The sequence below is a fragment of the Mytilus californianus genome, unplaced genomic scaffold, assembly GCF_021869535.1.
Source record: "Mytilus californianus isolate M0D057914Y unplaced genomic scaffold, xbMytCali1.0.p SCAF_6, whole genome shotgun sequence".
Classification (NCBI taxonomy): Eukaryota; Metazoa; Mollusca; class Bivalvia; order Mytilida; family Mytilidae; genus Mytilus; species Mytilus californianus.
Genome location: NW_026262712.1, coordinates 81,318,070 through 81,335,393, shown reverse-complemented (window position 1 = coordinate 81,335,393; position 17,324 = coordinate 81,318,070). Strand labels below are relative to the sequence as shown.

Genomic DNA, 17,324 nt, shown 5'->3' with positions numbered 1-17,324 from the left:
TTATAAATCGACCCTGCAATTTTTTATATCGATAAGTGCTATAACAAAATGTACATAAAAGAAGTACAATAAAAAGCACTCAATTTTGTATTTTTTTTCTATAGAGAACAAAAACAATAGTACAAGAACAGCATTTAATAAGTAATACCGTATCAAAGAATACTCGCAGTTACTGATATTTAAATTTTAGGATCAAAGGATATATAAATAATTTTAATCACTTTAATCACATAGGATCCGAACAGAACAATCAAAGCAGTTAAAGTTCGCCTATTGCTGAAGAACTTGATGCATACTACATAGATTAGAAAATGAGTTTTGCCATAGATAAGGAACTTATATTAAGTCAAGTCATGTATTGTGTGTGTCAAAACTTGAAAAAGTTTACACTGCCAAATATTTCCGTCGAGTTTGATCCTAATGTAAAAGGAGTTGTCGGATCAACTCAACGAAAAAGCAACACAAAAACCTAAGTTAATTAATAAATGTTATATGGAAAACTATAGGCTTTTCATGATTGAAAGCACAAAAGATATTGAATAAAATACACGAAAAATAATACATAAATACTCAAATCAACCATATGATAAAGATGATGAACGAATGCTATAATTTACTGAGTGAGACTATATATACGTGTGAAGTGGGGATAACTGGTGATACCAAACTTTCAACAAGTAACTTGTCTCAATTCTTGTCAATCGAATGTTAAATTTGGTAACTATGCTGATTAAAAGTTATCTTTATACCAAACTTACGTATACTCTTTTTTTTATTTAAGAAAAATTTCGGCGTACATGTATCTTTCCCAAACACTGCGATAAGAGGGAAAAGTACATGTTTACGTCACAAACCGTAATTAATCTTTTTGAATAAGATTTATACCATTTAAATATTGGGTGTAGCAAAAACCTACATGTCTGACTAAACATTAGATATGCTTAATGGGTTTGAATATAAACATATTGATCCTGTAGTTAATATAAACATCCAGGTAAAAGTAAAAAATGGCGGAGAGACAGTACCATTTGAAATTTGACAACAAAAATGCTCAGGCTGTGGACGAATATTTGGAATACAAAAGGCAAGTCAACTATGTTGTTAACTATAATATCGATATAGGTATTGCAAAGTTCAACAAAGTACATTCATGTATGAATAGGGAAAATTGAATGCATTCAACCGGTATTTAAACTTTCTATCCGAATGTCGGTGCAGTAAATTGACTAAAACCGGTAATTACAATGTCTAACGATACAGACTTTTTAGCTTCCTATATGGTATGGCTTTTTCTCATTGTTGAAGGCCTAGGGTGACCTATAAGATTCTTAAATCCATGTCCTTTGGTATCTGGTGGATAGTTGTCTCATTGGCAATCGCACCACATCTCCTTATAACATTTCATGTGTCAACAGGTGTAACAGCAAATACAAAAATTGCATCTACAGTATGCAGTCAATTATAATCAGTATCTCTTTTGATTATAGTTCGGCCCCATTTCAATTCGAGGTATCTACAAGAAATTTTGAAACAAATACTAGCCAAAATGATTAAGAATATTTTGGTAGATGTTAGTATTTCTCTTTTCTACATTTAACTATTGCTTTAAGTATTCTTGTATATGTCATTAAATGTAATGTGAAAAACTCCAATTTTTATTCCAAAATTTTCAAATCGTTACTAGACGCCCACTATTGACCCCAAATTATTGTCCGTACGTATTATAACATGTTTAGAAGGGATTGTCTAATTTTTGTTGCCCCGGTTCCTTATATAGAAATAAGATTGGATGGTATGTTTATGTATCTTTATTATCTTAAGGATGTGGAGCTAACTATGAGTTCATGATTATTAAAATTAAAACTGCCCTCCAGTGAACAGAATTTGAAATATAGATAATAAATCATCAAATGCAAAACAAAATCTGGAACATAAAAATGCGCAAAGCAATTAGCAACTATACAATTTAGTTTTGTTACTACTGACGTTGATATGCAGCAATCAATATCAAAAAAACATCTTACAAAAAAACTGCTAGCAAGTCATGAATATTTTAGTACAACTTACGAACAATTTTCGGTGTAAGATTTTTTGTGAAAAGAGCTATTCAAATAAGAACCATAATGAAATAATGAAAAAAGATTTATTCATCGTACATATCAAATGTTTGAACCATGCATGCATTCTGCACGTGGTCTACACCTTGACACAAATTTATATCTTTTACAGAATCGTTGGCGATGATGACGGAGGGGAACTCATGACACCGGATCAGTTTGAGGAATACAAAAAGAAAGTATTGCCAATGGTATGATTACTATACTTATGCAAGTTTTTAATACGAATTGGTAAAAAAAAGTACAGAGGCAAGGTTGACTCGTATTGGTGTCTTCTGAATTACACCATTGATTACAAGTGGTACCTTCTATTGTCAAAGATCTTTTAAAAACCCACGACTATCTTATTTTCAGGTAATACTTAATTTTCATCAGGAACATATATATTGATATACTGTTCCCAGATTTTCATCTAGGTTTGCGCTCAACTTCTGATTGGAAGCGCCTGTCATGTAAATGTCTATCTAACATTACCTGAAACGTATACTAGTATTGTATGAGTTCTGAGTAAAGTATCATTTGTGTAGTAAAGAAAAGCTTCCATTCAAATTTAGAAATGTACGACTTGTAAATAAAAGCTTTCACAGATAATGCCAATGGAGACCTGTGGTAATACAACAGGTATATACATTTTGTCAAGGTTGACATTAAGTCAAATGTTAGTTCTGGTAACGTGTAGATTATAGATTGTAGAAACACTTACATTTTGTCAAGGTTGACATTAAGTCAAATGTTAGTTCTGGTAACGTGTAGATTATAGATTGTAGAAACACTTACATTTTGTCAAGGTTGACATTAAGTCAAATGTTAGTTCTGGTAACGTGTAGATTATAGATTGTAGAAACACCATGATTCCAAAACTGTATATAGTTCGAAAGGTGAGATATTATGAGATTGGTGTGATAGACTACATTTGTATGTACATGCAACTTACGTTTAAACCCGCTGCAATTGTTTGCACCTGTCCTAAGTCAGGAATCTGATGTTCAGTAGTTGTCGTTTGTTGATGTGGTTCATAAGTGTTTCTCGTTTCTCGTTTTTTTTTATAGATTAGACCGTTGGTTTCCCCGTTTGAATGGTTTTACACTAGTAATTTTTGGGGCCCTTTATAGCTTGCTGTTCGGTGTGAGCCAAGGCTCCGTGTTGAAGACCGTACTTTGACCTATAATAGTTTACTTTTATAAATTTTGACTTGGATGGAGAGTTGTCTCATTGGCACTCATACCACATCTTCTTATATCTATGTAGTCTGTGGCTCACTTATAAAAGGCAATTGTAACTCAATGTACCGTGCTAGGATGCACATATATAGCAAATCCTTACATAAAGTATCAATTATATTTACTTGTAGAGAATGAAAAACAGACTGTTCGTTAGTTACTCAGCACCCACTGGTATGGACTGTAAAATGATCGGACCTGAAACGCCATGCTTCTGTACGCATAGGTAATGTAAAAAAAAGTCCCTAAAATCATTTTGATCAACTAATTATGTATAACACGATGAAATTGTTATTAATGAATACGATTTAAAACAAATTCAAGCATGTTACGCAAACTCTTAAACAAGTAAGGGAACAGAAAATTAAGTAAACGCAACTTTTTTATATAAAAATGTCCAAATGACAAAGACAAGACTAGTATTGAATAGCATAGAGACATTGTAAACATCTTCACTTGTTAACACTTGCACCTGGTATTCATGTTACATTTAAGTAGTTTTAAGTTGGTATTTTTCTCCCATAAAAAAAGTATTTTTATCTCGTCGATATATTGTTTTTTAAGTGGCAAAATTAGTTTTTTTTAATAAACAATATATCTATAAATGTATTTTGGATATACATCTCTGTCTTGGGAATCGGAATCGGAATTTTGAATTTAATCTGCTAATTTAAAATCCCTTTTCAGATACAAACAGCATAAAACTGATTTTGAAGTAATACCTACAGATAGACCTATTAAACTTCCATGCAGACAAAGGGGCTGCAAATGTGCAACTTACCATTTCGCTCCACTAAATGGTAGTCAGCCAATAAGATGTACGTGCAAACACACGTCCGAAGAGCATTCAGAAGAACAGCCTTACCGGTGCAAAAAACGTAAGAACATATACAGAGCAATAGATTGATGCACATGCACAGCAAAGGAAACTATTACTTCTAATGTAAATAAATATTCTTATGTTTACCATTTTTGATAATTCTTGTTCTGGGTTGGGTTTTTTTTTAAGATTTTTTTTGTGTTTTGCACAAATATTATTCATTTCCACCTTTAAACATTTTTGAAATCGTTATTGAGCTGTTTTCATCGTAATCTTATTTATTTATTTTCGTTTACATTGTATATTAATGTAGGAGGATGTATAAAATGCACTGGGTTTACAAGTTCCTTCACCTGTGGATGTGGAGGTTCATACAAACAACACAAAATGATTGTAGAAACTGCTGAAGAACGCGAGGCCAGAGGTCATCCAATAGGACAGGCCACGCCTTATGCTGCCATGGGTGGAATAACTGGCTTTTCGTCCCTTGCAGACGGATATATGAGGCTAGATCCTAGTGGTAGAGGTATATATGTGTCTTAAATATAATTAATAGTTGTTTCAAGTTTAACTTTAATCCAAAAATTCAATAGAAATATGACATAAATTATAAATGAAATACTTTAAATTTCGTAATCCTATCATTAGTGGAAACGGTGCAAAAGTATTCTATTTGAAATATTTCTACAAAAGAACTCTTCTCCCCTGTCCAAAATTGTACACAATTTAACGGTAAGAATTGTTTTTTCCTAAAATAATTACTTATGGGAAGAAACAGTTACATTTGTACGTTTTAATGTCATACAGTAAATTGTGGATACGACAGTTCACTTAATTTCCCCAACCTTGCACCAAAATACATATAACTACTAATGTCGAAGATAATCACACATACATGTAAACTTCAGTGAATATTTTGCATAAGTCAATTGTTTTCAAGATTAGAGATCAAAGGTCCTTGTTTTGGAGTATTCAACATTTCAACATAATGCGAACGGTTTGGTCAAACTTTACAAAACTTGGTATGCAGAACCATTTTTTAAATTTTAAATGTCCGAGTTCAAAAAGCTGACTTTAAAGGTTTGCTTCAAAACCTTTACATCCGGATACATAACAGACTGGCGTAACATTCATCAAAACTTGGTGCGTATTCTTAGGGAAAAAAGATGATACTTATTTTCAAGGTCACAGATCAATAGTCAAGCTGATTTCAATGGTCTAAGAAAAAAATATTTCAATTTTCATGTAGCTTAATATACACATGTATGAGATTTTCATAGATTCGAGTTCATATGAGGTCGGGAATCTAAGTCAAAACAGTGTCAATGAACAGCAATTCATGCCATGTTAGGTTGCATAGAATGCGCTTGCTCAATTTTAAAAGCTTGTATGTTGTACATTTTAACGAAAGTACTTTTCGAAAGAACATTTTGATACTTTGGCTACTCAGGCAACATTACTTTATAGTATAAGTAAGTAATAGTATATAATATGTTTCCTTTCAGGTGCTCCAAACAAAGGTTTCCTTGAGCAGTCGATTACATCAGCCGACAACCCCTTCTTGCGATCAAATGTCCAAGCTATCAAATCTCATCAAATGCAGAAGAACATGCTGAAAGGAGGTATGTAGCTATTTGAATTTTGATTTCATAAAACACATAGGAAAACACTGCATTTATGTTTTTCTTCTAGTTGTTTGTCTATCTCATACGTCTTTAATTTTGACATGAATATAGATAAGAGGAAACAGAAGTTTATCGATTTTCAAAATCTGTAAATACAAATAAGAGAGAGAAAAAACTGGGGGAATCGCATGAACTCCAATCGGAGCGAAACCGGTTGCATTGACAGAGTAAGCGTATTTTGATATGCATGTATCATCCGCCATGCGAATTCAGATTCAGTGAAAATCTCACAATGAGCAATAGGACATCATCGATAAAATTTCAGATATAATAGTGCCTATATATTAAAAAGGGGGAGTCATACCAAGGGGTCAATCAAATTCCACATTTCGAAGAAAACAGATAACACCATTGTCAAAAGAAAAAAGACGAACTGACAAAAAACAGCCGATAAAACTCAGCACAGAAAACTAAACTAGAGCAGCACGATCCCTACCTTAAACCTGGAGTGAACTCAGGTGCTCTGGAAGGGTAAGCTGTTCCTGCGCCGATAGTTGCACCCGTTGTGTTCCTTATGGCAAGTAATAATCTTAGAGTTGTCATGATTGGGAAAAGCGGACATGATCGTGGATGTGAAACATATCAATGGTAATCTGTGACACAGGTATTACAAAATGGTCAACTAAATCATGATCGCGTCTATAAATCTTTCGAGGAGATATGAAGTTCGATAGCTTTCTTGTAACCAGCAATCCTCTATCAAGGAAATTATGATAGGACATGTAAGCTCTGGGATATCGTATCAATTAGGGAGGACTATACAAGAAGTTTAAGGGTCAAGTCAAAAGTGTGTCTTATTATAACTTCTCGATAATATTCTAATTAAATACAACACCAAAGTCGAGTGTTAAATTAAGTTTAAATGGAAATAAAGAACTTCTGACCAAAGGTTTGTTTTAAAACCCAGAATCGAAAAGTATTGTAGTTTCAGTAATGGAAAAGTGTACGACTGCTTTATTGATTTTCCGAAAGCATATTAATATATGGTCATTCAAACTGGTCTCAAACGAAAAATTTCAGATATAAATGACTAATTCTACAAAGCCATTGACAAAATAAAAACTACAATGTAAATAATAAATCTGTTATTAACTGCTTTTTTAAAGAACGGGGACAAAATAAACAGCTGCATGCTAGTGGTAAACTATATGTTCTTGTGTGCTTTTAAAAGTAACGTTGGGTTGTGAGAAATAGTTGTCTGTAGTTCACAGTGTTAACCTTAGAATAAAAATTGACAAGTTGATGTGTTAGCACACTCTGTTAAGATGGAGACGGGTAGATATCAGGATACTCCTCAGCACAATAGGGCTTGTCTAAGATGCTCAAGTTGAGGATGAGTTGCATTTCCTTCTGAATTGTACTTTTTAGATAAACATAGAAGTCAACTATTGTTGTGTGCTAGTAACGAGATAAATTTGATAAGTTGACTACTTAGCTTTGGTTCAATTGATTAATAAATAACGAAAATAAAGATATCTTATTTGAACTATTTACAATCATTAACAAATAATGAAAAGTCCACATAATTTACCCAGTTGTCTCAGTATATTTTTATGCTTTTTTTTTCTTTGAACATTGGGACATGTTGTACTGGAGAATGCATCAGTATCCTTTTATTTTGTTTAAACCCAAACAAATTTTGCACTTAAGTGGAACAAATGCACATGTGAATGTCCTATGAGCGCCTACCCTTGGTGACTTTTGCATCTGGATACTAGTTGGTATACTTGCACATTTGCATAAGCAGGTGTTAAAGGGACACTAGACCAAATAAATGTATATAAATAATACATTCACTTACACATGTACAACATCTTTACACTCTTGGATACAGTTGAATTATGTAGTTTCCATTTGGGTGTCTTTAAAATGTGTTCATTTGCACTAACACGAGCCAATCTGAATTTAAGTTTTTATTGGAAATAAGGCTGCTTTTGGTACATGATCAAATAACACAACAAATCATGGTGTATATGTTTTAACATCAACTCATGCTTTTTGCTTTTTGCAGATTTGAGCTATATTAATACTTTGCAATTTGTATGTTTTTATTGTACTGATTTTGTCGTCATGATCCTCTATTGAATTATATTATCTTATTTTGTAAACTTCATATGCAGATGCTGTTAGGATGTCGCTATGTATCTCATGGGTTGGAACGAAGGCACATCGTTTCGGTCAACCATTTCACAACTATTCTTGATAGTGACCTTAAAACTTGTGTAATGTACATTTTCAGTAATTCTTTCTTATAACTATGCTGTATGCTGTCCAAAGGAAATAAACAAATTTATTAGAACAATTAAATATTCTCGCAGCCAAATTTTTTTTGGGGTTTGCATTCTCATAAACGTTGTATAATTTTGGCTTCCCTAACTGAAGGTCTCGTGCGTACCGGATAATGGGGATTTAGGTTACTAAGTATTCCAGAACCACGTCATGTGCGAACGGTAATCGGTATCATACTTTATATTTTTTAAGTAAGTTGTTTTGTCGATATAGTGCCACATTCGTATTGTATTTGTAATTACGTAACCACTTAAACATTAAATTAACAAGACAATTATCTATATTGTATAGCTAACGAAATAGTATACATATAAACGGGTGTTACATAAATATTTACCCAATGGCCATTAGTTTTTGAAATTGTTTAGTTTTGTATATTATAGCTAGATCTATAATCATCTTGCAATGGACAATGACTATAGGTGAACCTTTTACCTCAAAACAAGTGCAACCTTAATTCATAGTTAATTGAATGCTTATCCAATTGTCAGGAATTGACGACCCAGACGATGAAATATTTAGTGACCTAACTGAAAGGGTCTCTCAGATGAAAAGACCAGGAGAGGCTGATATGGATTATTATGAGAGAAGATATCAAGAAAGGGTAAGCAATGTTATGCTGTACTATATTTACTATATTGGTATTTTCAGCATAAAACGGTAAATTGTGACTTCTTATAAGAGGCGTGACATTAGCAAAGCAGTGTACAAGAATAAATGTTTTATACCGGTTTGAGTTTTCACTAAAGATCTGTGTTCCTATTACAGCCATGATACTAATTGCATAACTTGACGTTTAACGAAATCAAAAGCGAACAGGACCTAAACACCGCAGCTTTTCAAGCGGTGAAGTCATGACATCCCGTTTTGATGTACGCGCTTCGAAGTTTATGAATTGAACACATAATCTCTGAAGTGATTCATGGTTGGTCTGATATATTGGAAAATACTTATTTCATGCAGTGTTCAACAATACTAAAATCATGTACTCGGGATGAGATGGACAGAAATAAGAATTTCGTCTCTAGACTGCCACCGGAAGGCAGTTAGCGCTTATTAAAACTGGTCAGTTAAAACGGCATTATCGGATGCTCTGTGTATTTTTGTCTCGCCTTGACGGAGTCAAAAAGCGAGACATAGGTATGCTGTTTCCGGCGTCGGCGGCGGCGTCAACAATGTATTAGTTTGTGATTAGGTCTAGTTTATGGTGAACCACTAGTGGTAGGTCAATGATAGTTGGTATGCAGTTGTATTAGCATTGGAGAATATTTGGCCCTGCCCTCAGTCATGGTCTATTGACTTCTAAACTTTGCTTAGTTTACATGTATTAGTTTGTGATTAGGTCAGTTTATGGGGAACCACTAGTGGTAGGTCAATGATATTTTGTATGCAGTTGTATAAGCATTGGCATATCTCATTTCCATGAAGATTATTTGGCTCCGACTCCTCAGTCATGGTCTATTGACTTTGAAACTTTTGCTTAGTTTTCATGTATTAGTTTGTGATTAGGTCATTTTTAGGGGGACCGTTAGTGGTATGCCAATGTTAATTGGTATGCAGTTGTATAAGCATTAGCACATCTCATTTCCATGGAGAATATTTGGCCCCGCCCCCACAGTCATGGTCTATTGACTTTGAAACTTTTGCTTAGTTTACATATGTATTAGTTTGTGATTAGGTCCGTTCAAGATGAACCACTAATGTTAAGTCAATGATATTTTGTATGCAAATGTATTGGCATTTGCAAGTTTCATTTCCATGGAGATTATATAACCCCGCCCCCTCATACTTTTACATAGTTTACAAGTTAATATTTGTGTTTAGTTTGGTTTAAAGGGAACGACTTATGAAAAGTCAATGGTATTTGGTATGCAGTTGTATTATCATTGGCACATCTCATTTCCATGGAGATTGTTTAGCCCTGTACCTTCAGTCATGGTTCATTGACTTTGAATATTTGAATAACTTACATGTTAAAGTATTGCTATTTTAATTTCAACATTTGCATTATCAAAATAACAAAAAAGGCGTGACATATCTCTGTGTTAACAGTTTATTATAATATATTTTCTTTGGTTACTTTGCAAATTTGCTCTGACTAGTGAGAGATAGAGACAAAAATAGAAGTATATTTCTCTGTGATTTCAGAAAGCTGGCGGGAAAGGAAATGCTACAGATAGTTATGGACAGCTTGGTGCAGGGCAAAGAAAAGCTATTAATGATAAACCACGCTCAGCAAGAACTCCTCAACCAAAGAAATAGGATGTTTTTATATGTAGTTTGTTGTACAGTTATATCTTAGGACTTTTGCTTTTAGAATCTTCTCGACTCAATACATTTATAACATAACATTGTAACAAGCCTAACTAGTCATGCAAATTTTGAATGTTAAGTCGTATTTTCCTCTTTCGGTGTTTTGTGTTTGCAGCATTAAGTAGTATTTATTTGAATAGAAGCCTCGATTGTTAAAAAGTATTGATTCGTGTTAAAACATCAACAAGTACAAATATAGTATGTATATGCATTTGATATGAAACATATAATATCAACCAACTAAGTATGAAGTCCTGTTTAAGGTGTAAAAACGGTGAAAATGCATTTCTTTCACTTTAAATTGTAATTTTTCTAAAAAAAATTATTATTTTTATTTTTAATAACACGTTATTGCTATGAATATTTCTGTTTTAATTATATAGGGTCACCGGATTCATTAATTTCCCTAGAAATTACTATAATAGAAAAACAAAGGATGTGGGGTATCCATCCATGACACAAAATCAGTACATGCACAGCAAAAAAAACCCACTAAAAGCAAAGGAACAGCGCTTGTATTGTTGTTCTTCATCTCAAAGTCACAGTGAGGCCTTGAATACAGAGCTAAAAAAAAACCTCACTGCAAGTTTAAGTCTTGATAGTAGAATGAAAAGAGCGTTAAAAGGATAAAACAGAGATCTGTAATATTGCTCAATTACGTATACTTCGTGTTAATGAAAGTTATTATACGGTTATTGTATAGAATTAAGTTTTCTACCTGACATTTTATTGTATGTTTTTATGTACGTTTTGTTAACTACTGATTGAGTATAAAAAAGTGTTGAGGTCACAAAAAACTAGAATAACTGGGCCCCGTTTAATTTTAATGTGCCTGTCCCAGTAATTGTCGTATGTCATATCTTAATGTTTTCTGTTACTTGATGAAATGGGTGTTGATGGCATACATATTTAATTCTTTCTGTTTATTTTATTTACAACAAGACTCAAGACAATTTAGAGCTTGAAATATTTATAGACATATGTCTATTGTTGCAGGTATGTCTAGGTGTGTTTTGGTTGTTTTTGTTGTTGTGTTGGTGTCACATTGACGTTTACCCGCATCTTCTTGTATTCATACTTATGTCAGTATAACCAGACTATTTGATGGGTATCAAATGAAGGTTCAAGTCGGTATACAGTTTAACAATTTAATAAACGATCCAACTTTAGCCCGGTGTTTACGGTTAGAATACTTTTCCAAAACTGAATATCAATTATTTTTAAGAAGTATATAAAACATAATAATAAAGAAATACATGTAACTACGGTTTAAGCAATTATTGTCCATTGTTAAGATAATCTGCTAAAAACTGTCTTTGACACGTAGATACGAAGTCCGTTAACGGATTAATAGAAGAATACATTTTAAACCAAAGGATAATTATATGGGAAATTTTGAGCTATAGATGACAATTAAAAAGATATAATTCATAATGTCCGAACGATGATAGTCCAAATAATTGACATGCTTTTTGTCCTGTCATTTCAGTACCTCATTGCTTATTCGATTGCTATTTTCCCGTTATCATCCACATTTTCAACTTGTGCAGCATAGATAGTTTAGGGTCAAGCTTTGCTAATCCTTAAAGTACTAAGAAATACTATTGAATTTGTCAAGACTTGCCAATGAGATATCTGATTTTGAACTGTTTCTATCACCTTTATTGTTTAATACCCAAACGTCTGTTACGATATACTATAATATGCAGAGGGACACGTTGGAGGGACAATTTCCAACGTGACCAGCAAATTATTTTGTTAAAGTATTATTCATTAGCTCAAGTGCTTGTTGCAATCTGATTCTACAGGAAATATAATGAATTGATTCTTCATAAGTATTGTGTCTGGTCGTTGTACACTTATAATTGTTATGATGACGTATAGTTTCCGTCCATTTACATTTTTCACTTGTTAACTATATCAAACTATATATAGATTTTTATAAGACTGTGATATATATATACTAGCTGCTTTAAGAATTTTATTATAGGATATTTTCAATAAATTTACATTAAAATAGTTAATATGTATGTTATTCACTTATTTTTAATCACGAATACACATTTTAGTTTCATCTATTTGTAACGAATTTAGGTATAAACATTCTGCAAAATACAAAACTAAATTCATATGAAACTTCAAAATAAAAAAAAAAAAGTTGAATATGTTTTATATACTTGAATGACTAAGTTTTACTATAAAACAAATGTACGTGAACTCTGCTGTAAAAGAAATTCTTTGTATTATCAAAATCTTCATATATGAACTGTTATTGAATTATTGTCTTCCCGTACACTGATTCGCCGATATTTTCCCGTATGCAGTGACCTTAACTACGAGACCTCTGCACACCGCAAGTGCGAGGGGAAAAACATGATGAAAGAATTAACAACTGTCAAGGGAAAGTTAACAAATGGAAACGCATTGAAAATATAAAAAAAAGATATCATGGCTCTATTAAAGGGAAAGTCCGCGATTTTTTACTTATCATTTAAATATGTTCATCTTAACATAAAAAACACATTCACAAAGTTTTAAATTTAAATTCTTTCTAATAACGGAAAAAATCAAGTATTTGTAACTTTTTTGGTTGACCTACGTCACTGGGTTGTGACGTTTTAACCCGATTTGTTGAATCATGGGAAAAAATAAAATCTGTTAAAGTCTTAATTGCTTATCAGAATTTTACGTAATTAAAAGCGCACAGATGACCGTTGGTCGTAGTTAATAACCACAATATAAGAATGAAAGAAAATGAATATGTGTGTACCGTTTTGTATTGATTGAATAAAACTTCCTATATGAAGTTATCTAAATATAAATATTTTCGAATTAATTTCATAAATTATTGAGATTTTTTCATAAAATATCTTATAGAACATTTTTACTGATATTGAACTGAAAATATTTTAAGTTTTATTTACCGTTATAACTTTGATAACCATTTCAATGCAAAATATTTGTGAACAGAGTGTGTATATTATTTTGTACAGTCATTGTTTATTTCTCGATTTGATGAGAATTCGTTTGAACTTTACCTTGCAGCAATTTAGCCTCAGGCGTACACAGGTGTGAATTCAAACGTACACAGGTGTGAATATTGTCATTTTGAATGGATTAACAGAAAGAGTATAGCGTGTTTAATATACCCAGATGAAATACCCGATGACAATAGAGAAACAATAATTAAATTATATAAATTAATTGAAAATTAACATTCAACTTTTTAATTCCGGAAGTGTTACAATATTAAAATGGAACAATTTTCGGTTACGTTCTATGCAATTAGCATAAAGTTAAGATATGAAGTTAAAAGAATAGTACTTTTAATCTTAAAAATTAAATGTTACATTTCCCAATTAATAATCATTGCACATCTGTTTAATTTACTTTACCGGAATTCTTCAACTTGTATTAAAATCTGGCGATGTTTAAATGCTAACAATCGTAAAACTATCACAATTTTAAAGTTTTTAACTGCAAAAATACAACAGTACAACATGCATGATTTTTTTTAATTTTCTTACTAACATTTCATTCTTAAATAATTAAATTCATTTGACAATCACTTAGACAAATTATTTGTGAAAAGAATACCAATTATCGTTTATTTCATTAATGAATATACATACATTATAAATCTAAGCTAATACATTAATTTGTTTGAGGATTTTTTTTTAGGATAGCCGTCATTAATCCAAATCAGTAATACAGTTGTTGTAATTAAAGGCATATCTTTGTAATATATTACTGATATTGACGATTTTAGAACAGTTCGTCCCAACCTCGTTGTTCTTGAAACAATCTTCACTAGTATACTTGTAAGTTTCCTGACGTATAAGCGCCATTGAGGATGAACTCCAGAGATAGCAGACTAGTAGCGTATTTGTTTGTTGGGGCAGGAGAGGCCACGCAACCACTTGTACAGATAAACAAGCTTATGTTGTCAACACTATCAGAAAGAGTTCCCATTGTCGGATGGGGTATATGAAGGTTCCAAGAATGAACTTTTGACATGTCTGACTCTGAACAGTTAGTTAACCGACTTAATAATGATCTATAGACATCGACCGCTTGTTCTTCATATTTGAAACTGCATGCATATATACGTTTATGAGGGTGATTATTTATCTTGTGTCTGACGAAAACTAAATGCCTGCATGGTTATATCTTGCCATACGTTTGTATTGGTTTGGTGGGTGTTCACTCAAAATCGTAATTCAAAAATTGTGTTTGTGAGATGAAGATTCACTTCAATACCGAATTTCGTTTATATAATTCACAAGTGTATACCACGGAGAAGATCTGAAGGTATATTACTCCCATTTTGTTTGGGTGTGAACCATCGATGTTTACAGTAATATTTAATGAATAAGATGATGATGGTAGAAAGAACTATGAGCGTCATTTGGCAAATATTACATGCATGTCGGACCATGAGTTGTCAATCTGTATGAAAAGATTTCCAATACAACCATATTGAGTAGGAATTTTTACATGCTATACTCTCGTACTAGTATTACAGGGTTCTTGTGTCGTTTAACTCGGACACACATCTTTTACTTTAAGATGTATGAAAGGTTCTAAATATATATATATATATCTTAAATGTAACAATAATCAAACGCCTATAGGCAATCACTAAAATGGTATGAAGTTTTTATACAGATTTATTCTTATTTACACAATCATTAACAAACTAAATAAATTTAACAAAGTAACACCGTGACACTACGATACAACAAATGGGATACTAATTATTTTTAACCATGCTATGCAGAAACTCAAAACATCAAGCAGGAACATATATATTAATATACCATTGTATACTGTTCCCAGCATCAAGTTAGTGCACGTGAATACCAATTAGTAACACGATGTGTGATTTTGTATAACTAAAAATATCAAAGCAAGCAATAACTTTCTCAAGCAAACATTTTTTTTCACTATGCCTCTCTTAAATTATCTCCGCTCCTTAACAATAACTATTTCGCTTTTCGTCGATCATTCTCTATATTGTTCTCTATTCGGTTATTTTTTTTTCATTATGCCACTCTATCTCCGCTCCCTTTTCCCCTGTCGTCCTAATCCTTATAAAGATTGGGACATTAGATAGAGAAGGGTTCTCTTATCTTCAATGAATTAATATTGATAGTGACTAAGTGCTGCATTACTTTATATATCTGCATGTTTGCCAATCGACAAAAGCTTGTATTTGCGTGAAGAATTTTTTTTCAAAAATATGGTCCAGAATCATGACAAAACAATATTCATTTCACAAAAATGTTCAAAGGTCATATTTATATTTTTTTTTAAACTTATTATCAGCAAAAATAGTGGATAATATTATTACCAGAACATCATTCATTAAAAGGTGGAATTATAATTTCAAAAACACACAAGATAAACAACGTTATACACAAATATATGGTTCAATAAATGTTACCTGTGCACACCGGGTACCTCAATTAAGAGGCCATGCATGAACCTGTATTATATAATTGTGTAATACGAATTTTTAGTTGATAGGATGTCACTGGAATACCCAGGGACGTGTATCTAATATACGTCCTTGGAATACCTAACTGAATGTGTCGCTCTGACACGACATCTATCAATGATTCTGACATACGTATTATCAATTCGGGAGGAAGCTAAAATATATATATTATATATATATATATAATAAGATAACGTAAATAAAATTTAAAAAGAAAAAAAACCTATAATTTTTTCACCGAACATACCAGATAGAGTCACACATTTAACTGTAAAGCTAAGTGTCTTTATAAGTGACCGTTCCGAATTGATCCCGTACGTATCAATTTGATATAATTTAAAGATTAGTTAAAAAAAACCCACTTTTAATAAAAAAATTGAGATGTCCGATATTTCGATATTTCAACATCTATAACCTGGGAATATTATACTATATCAACATATTATGTCCCAGCTAAAACCTCTTCCTAACATTGCTCCTTGTCAATAGCCGTTAAATATCATAATTAAAAAAATGTTATTTTATATCGTATAACTTTATTAATTGAAAAATTATCTTGTCTAAATACGGAACTATTCTTAATACAAATCAATGCACTTTATATAAAAGAGGCATACTAATGAATCTTCTGTAAATCAGTGATTGTTACAAGAACACTGCATTTGTCTTTCTTATAAGTGAAACTGTTCTTTCTCATCAAATCTATATTTTTTTTATTCAACGAGATCTTATCATATAAGGATTTGATAACTATAGCTATCAGAACTGCTAGGTTATTTTGTTATTAAAAAAGGATAATTACCATCGAATCCCCTCGAAATAATATTGTTCAAAATGGTCTTCACACACAAACTTGTGCTTGCTATAGATGCAACTATTTGCTGTTTGTTTAAGGTTGTACAACCACGTCTGATACAATTCTTTCTTTTTTTGTGGGATTGGGAAAACTATGTAGACTTTTGTCATAACCTTGTCTGACAGAACAACCGTACGCTTGACAAGACATTTTGACACTGAATAACTGTCTACGGTAATCCCCAATTGATGATGGGAGTTTTTAACGCACGGTCGGTAAATCCCCGATTCTTTTTGTTCTTTGTGGTTTATAGATATCACGTGACTTTTTAGATCGAACATGCCGACAAGATGGCGATATGTCGAGAACTGATAGTGAATTTCAAAAATCGATTTTGATCTCTTTACATAGAGAATAAAAGTTTTTTATTTATTAACATGTGGTTTTTTATGCTTTAAGAACAAAATATCAATTTTTCATTTTTTTGCGGAGTTTCCCTTTAATTCACGCATTTGTCACGTGCTCCATTTGCTCTGTGTTGATTGTTTATCGATGATATCACTATCCGGTAAACTTCGGCAACA

General features: G+C 32.2%; 1 protein-coding gene across 2 annotated transcripts; it reads left to right on the top strand.

The window, feature by feature from the left end:
* Positions 1–907: 907 nt before the first annotated feature.
* LOC127704332 (protein FAM221A-like) lies at positions 908–12,468 on the top strand. Of its 2 annotated transcripts, XM_052208343.1 has the most exons (9): positions 908–1,084; positions 2,230–2,308; positions 3,469–3,563; positions 4,025–4,215; positions 4,471–4,683; positions 5,663–5,779; positions 6,949–6,981; positions 8,623–8,735; positions 10,280–12,468. In XM_052208343.1, exons 1-9 carry the CDS (start codon positions 1,008–1,010, stop codon positions 10,391–10,393), a joined length of 1,032 nt encoding a protein of 343 aa, XP_052064303.1. In that variant the 5' UTR covers positions 908–1,007; the 3' UTR covers positions 10,394–12,468. The 2 variants fall into 2 exon arrangements, with proteins under 2 accessions (XP_052064303.1, XP_052064305.1); XM_052208345.1 differs by lacking the exon at positions 6,949–6,981.
* Positions 12,469–17,324: the final 4,856 nt, after the last annotated feature.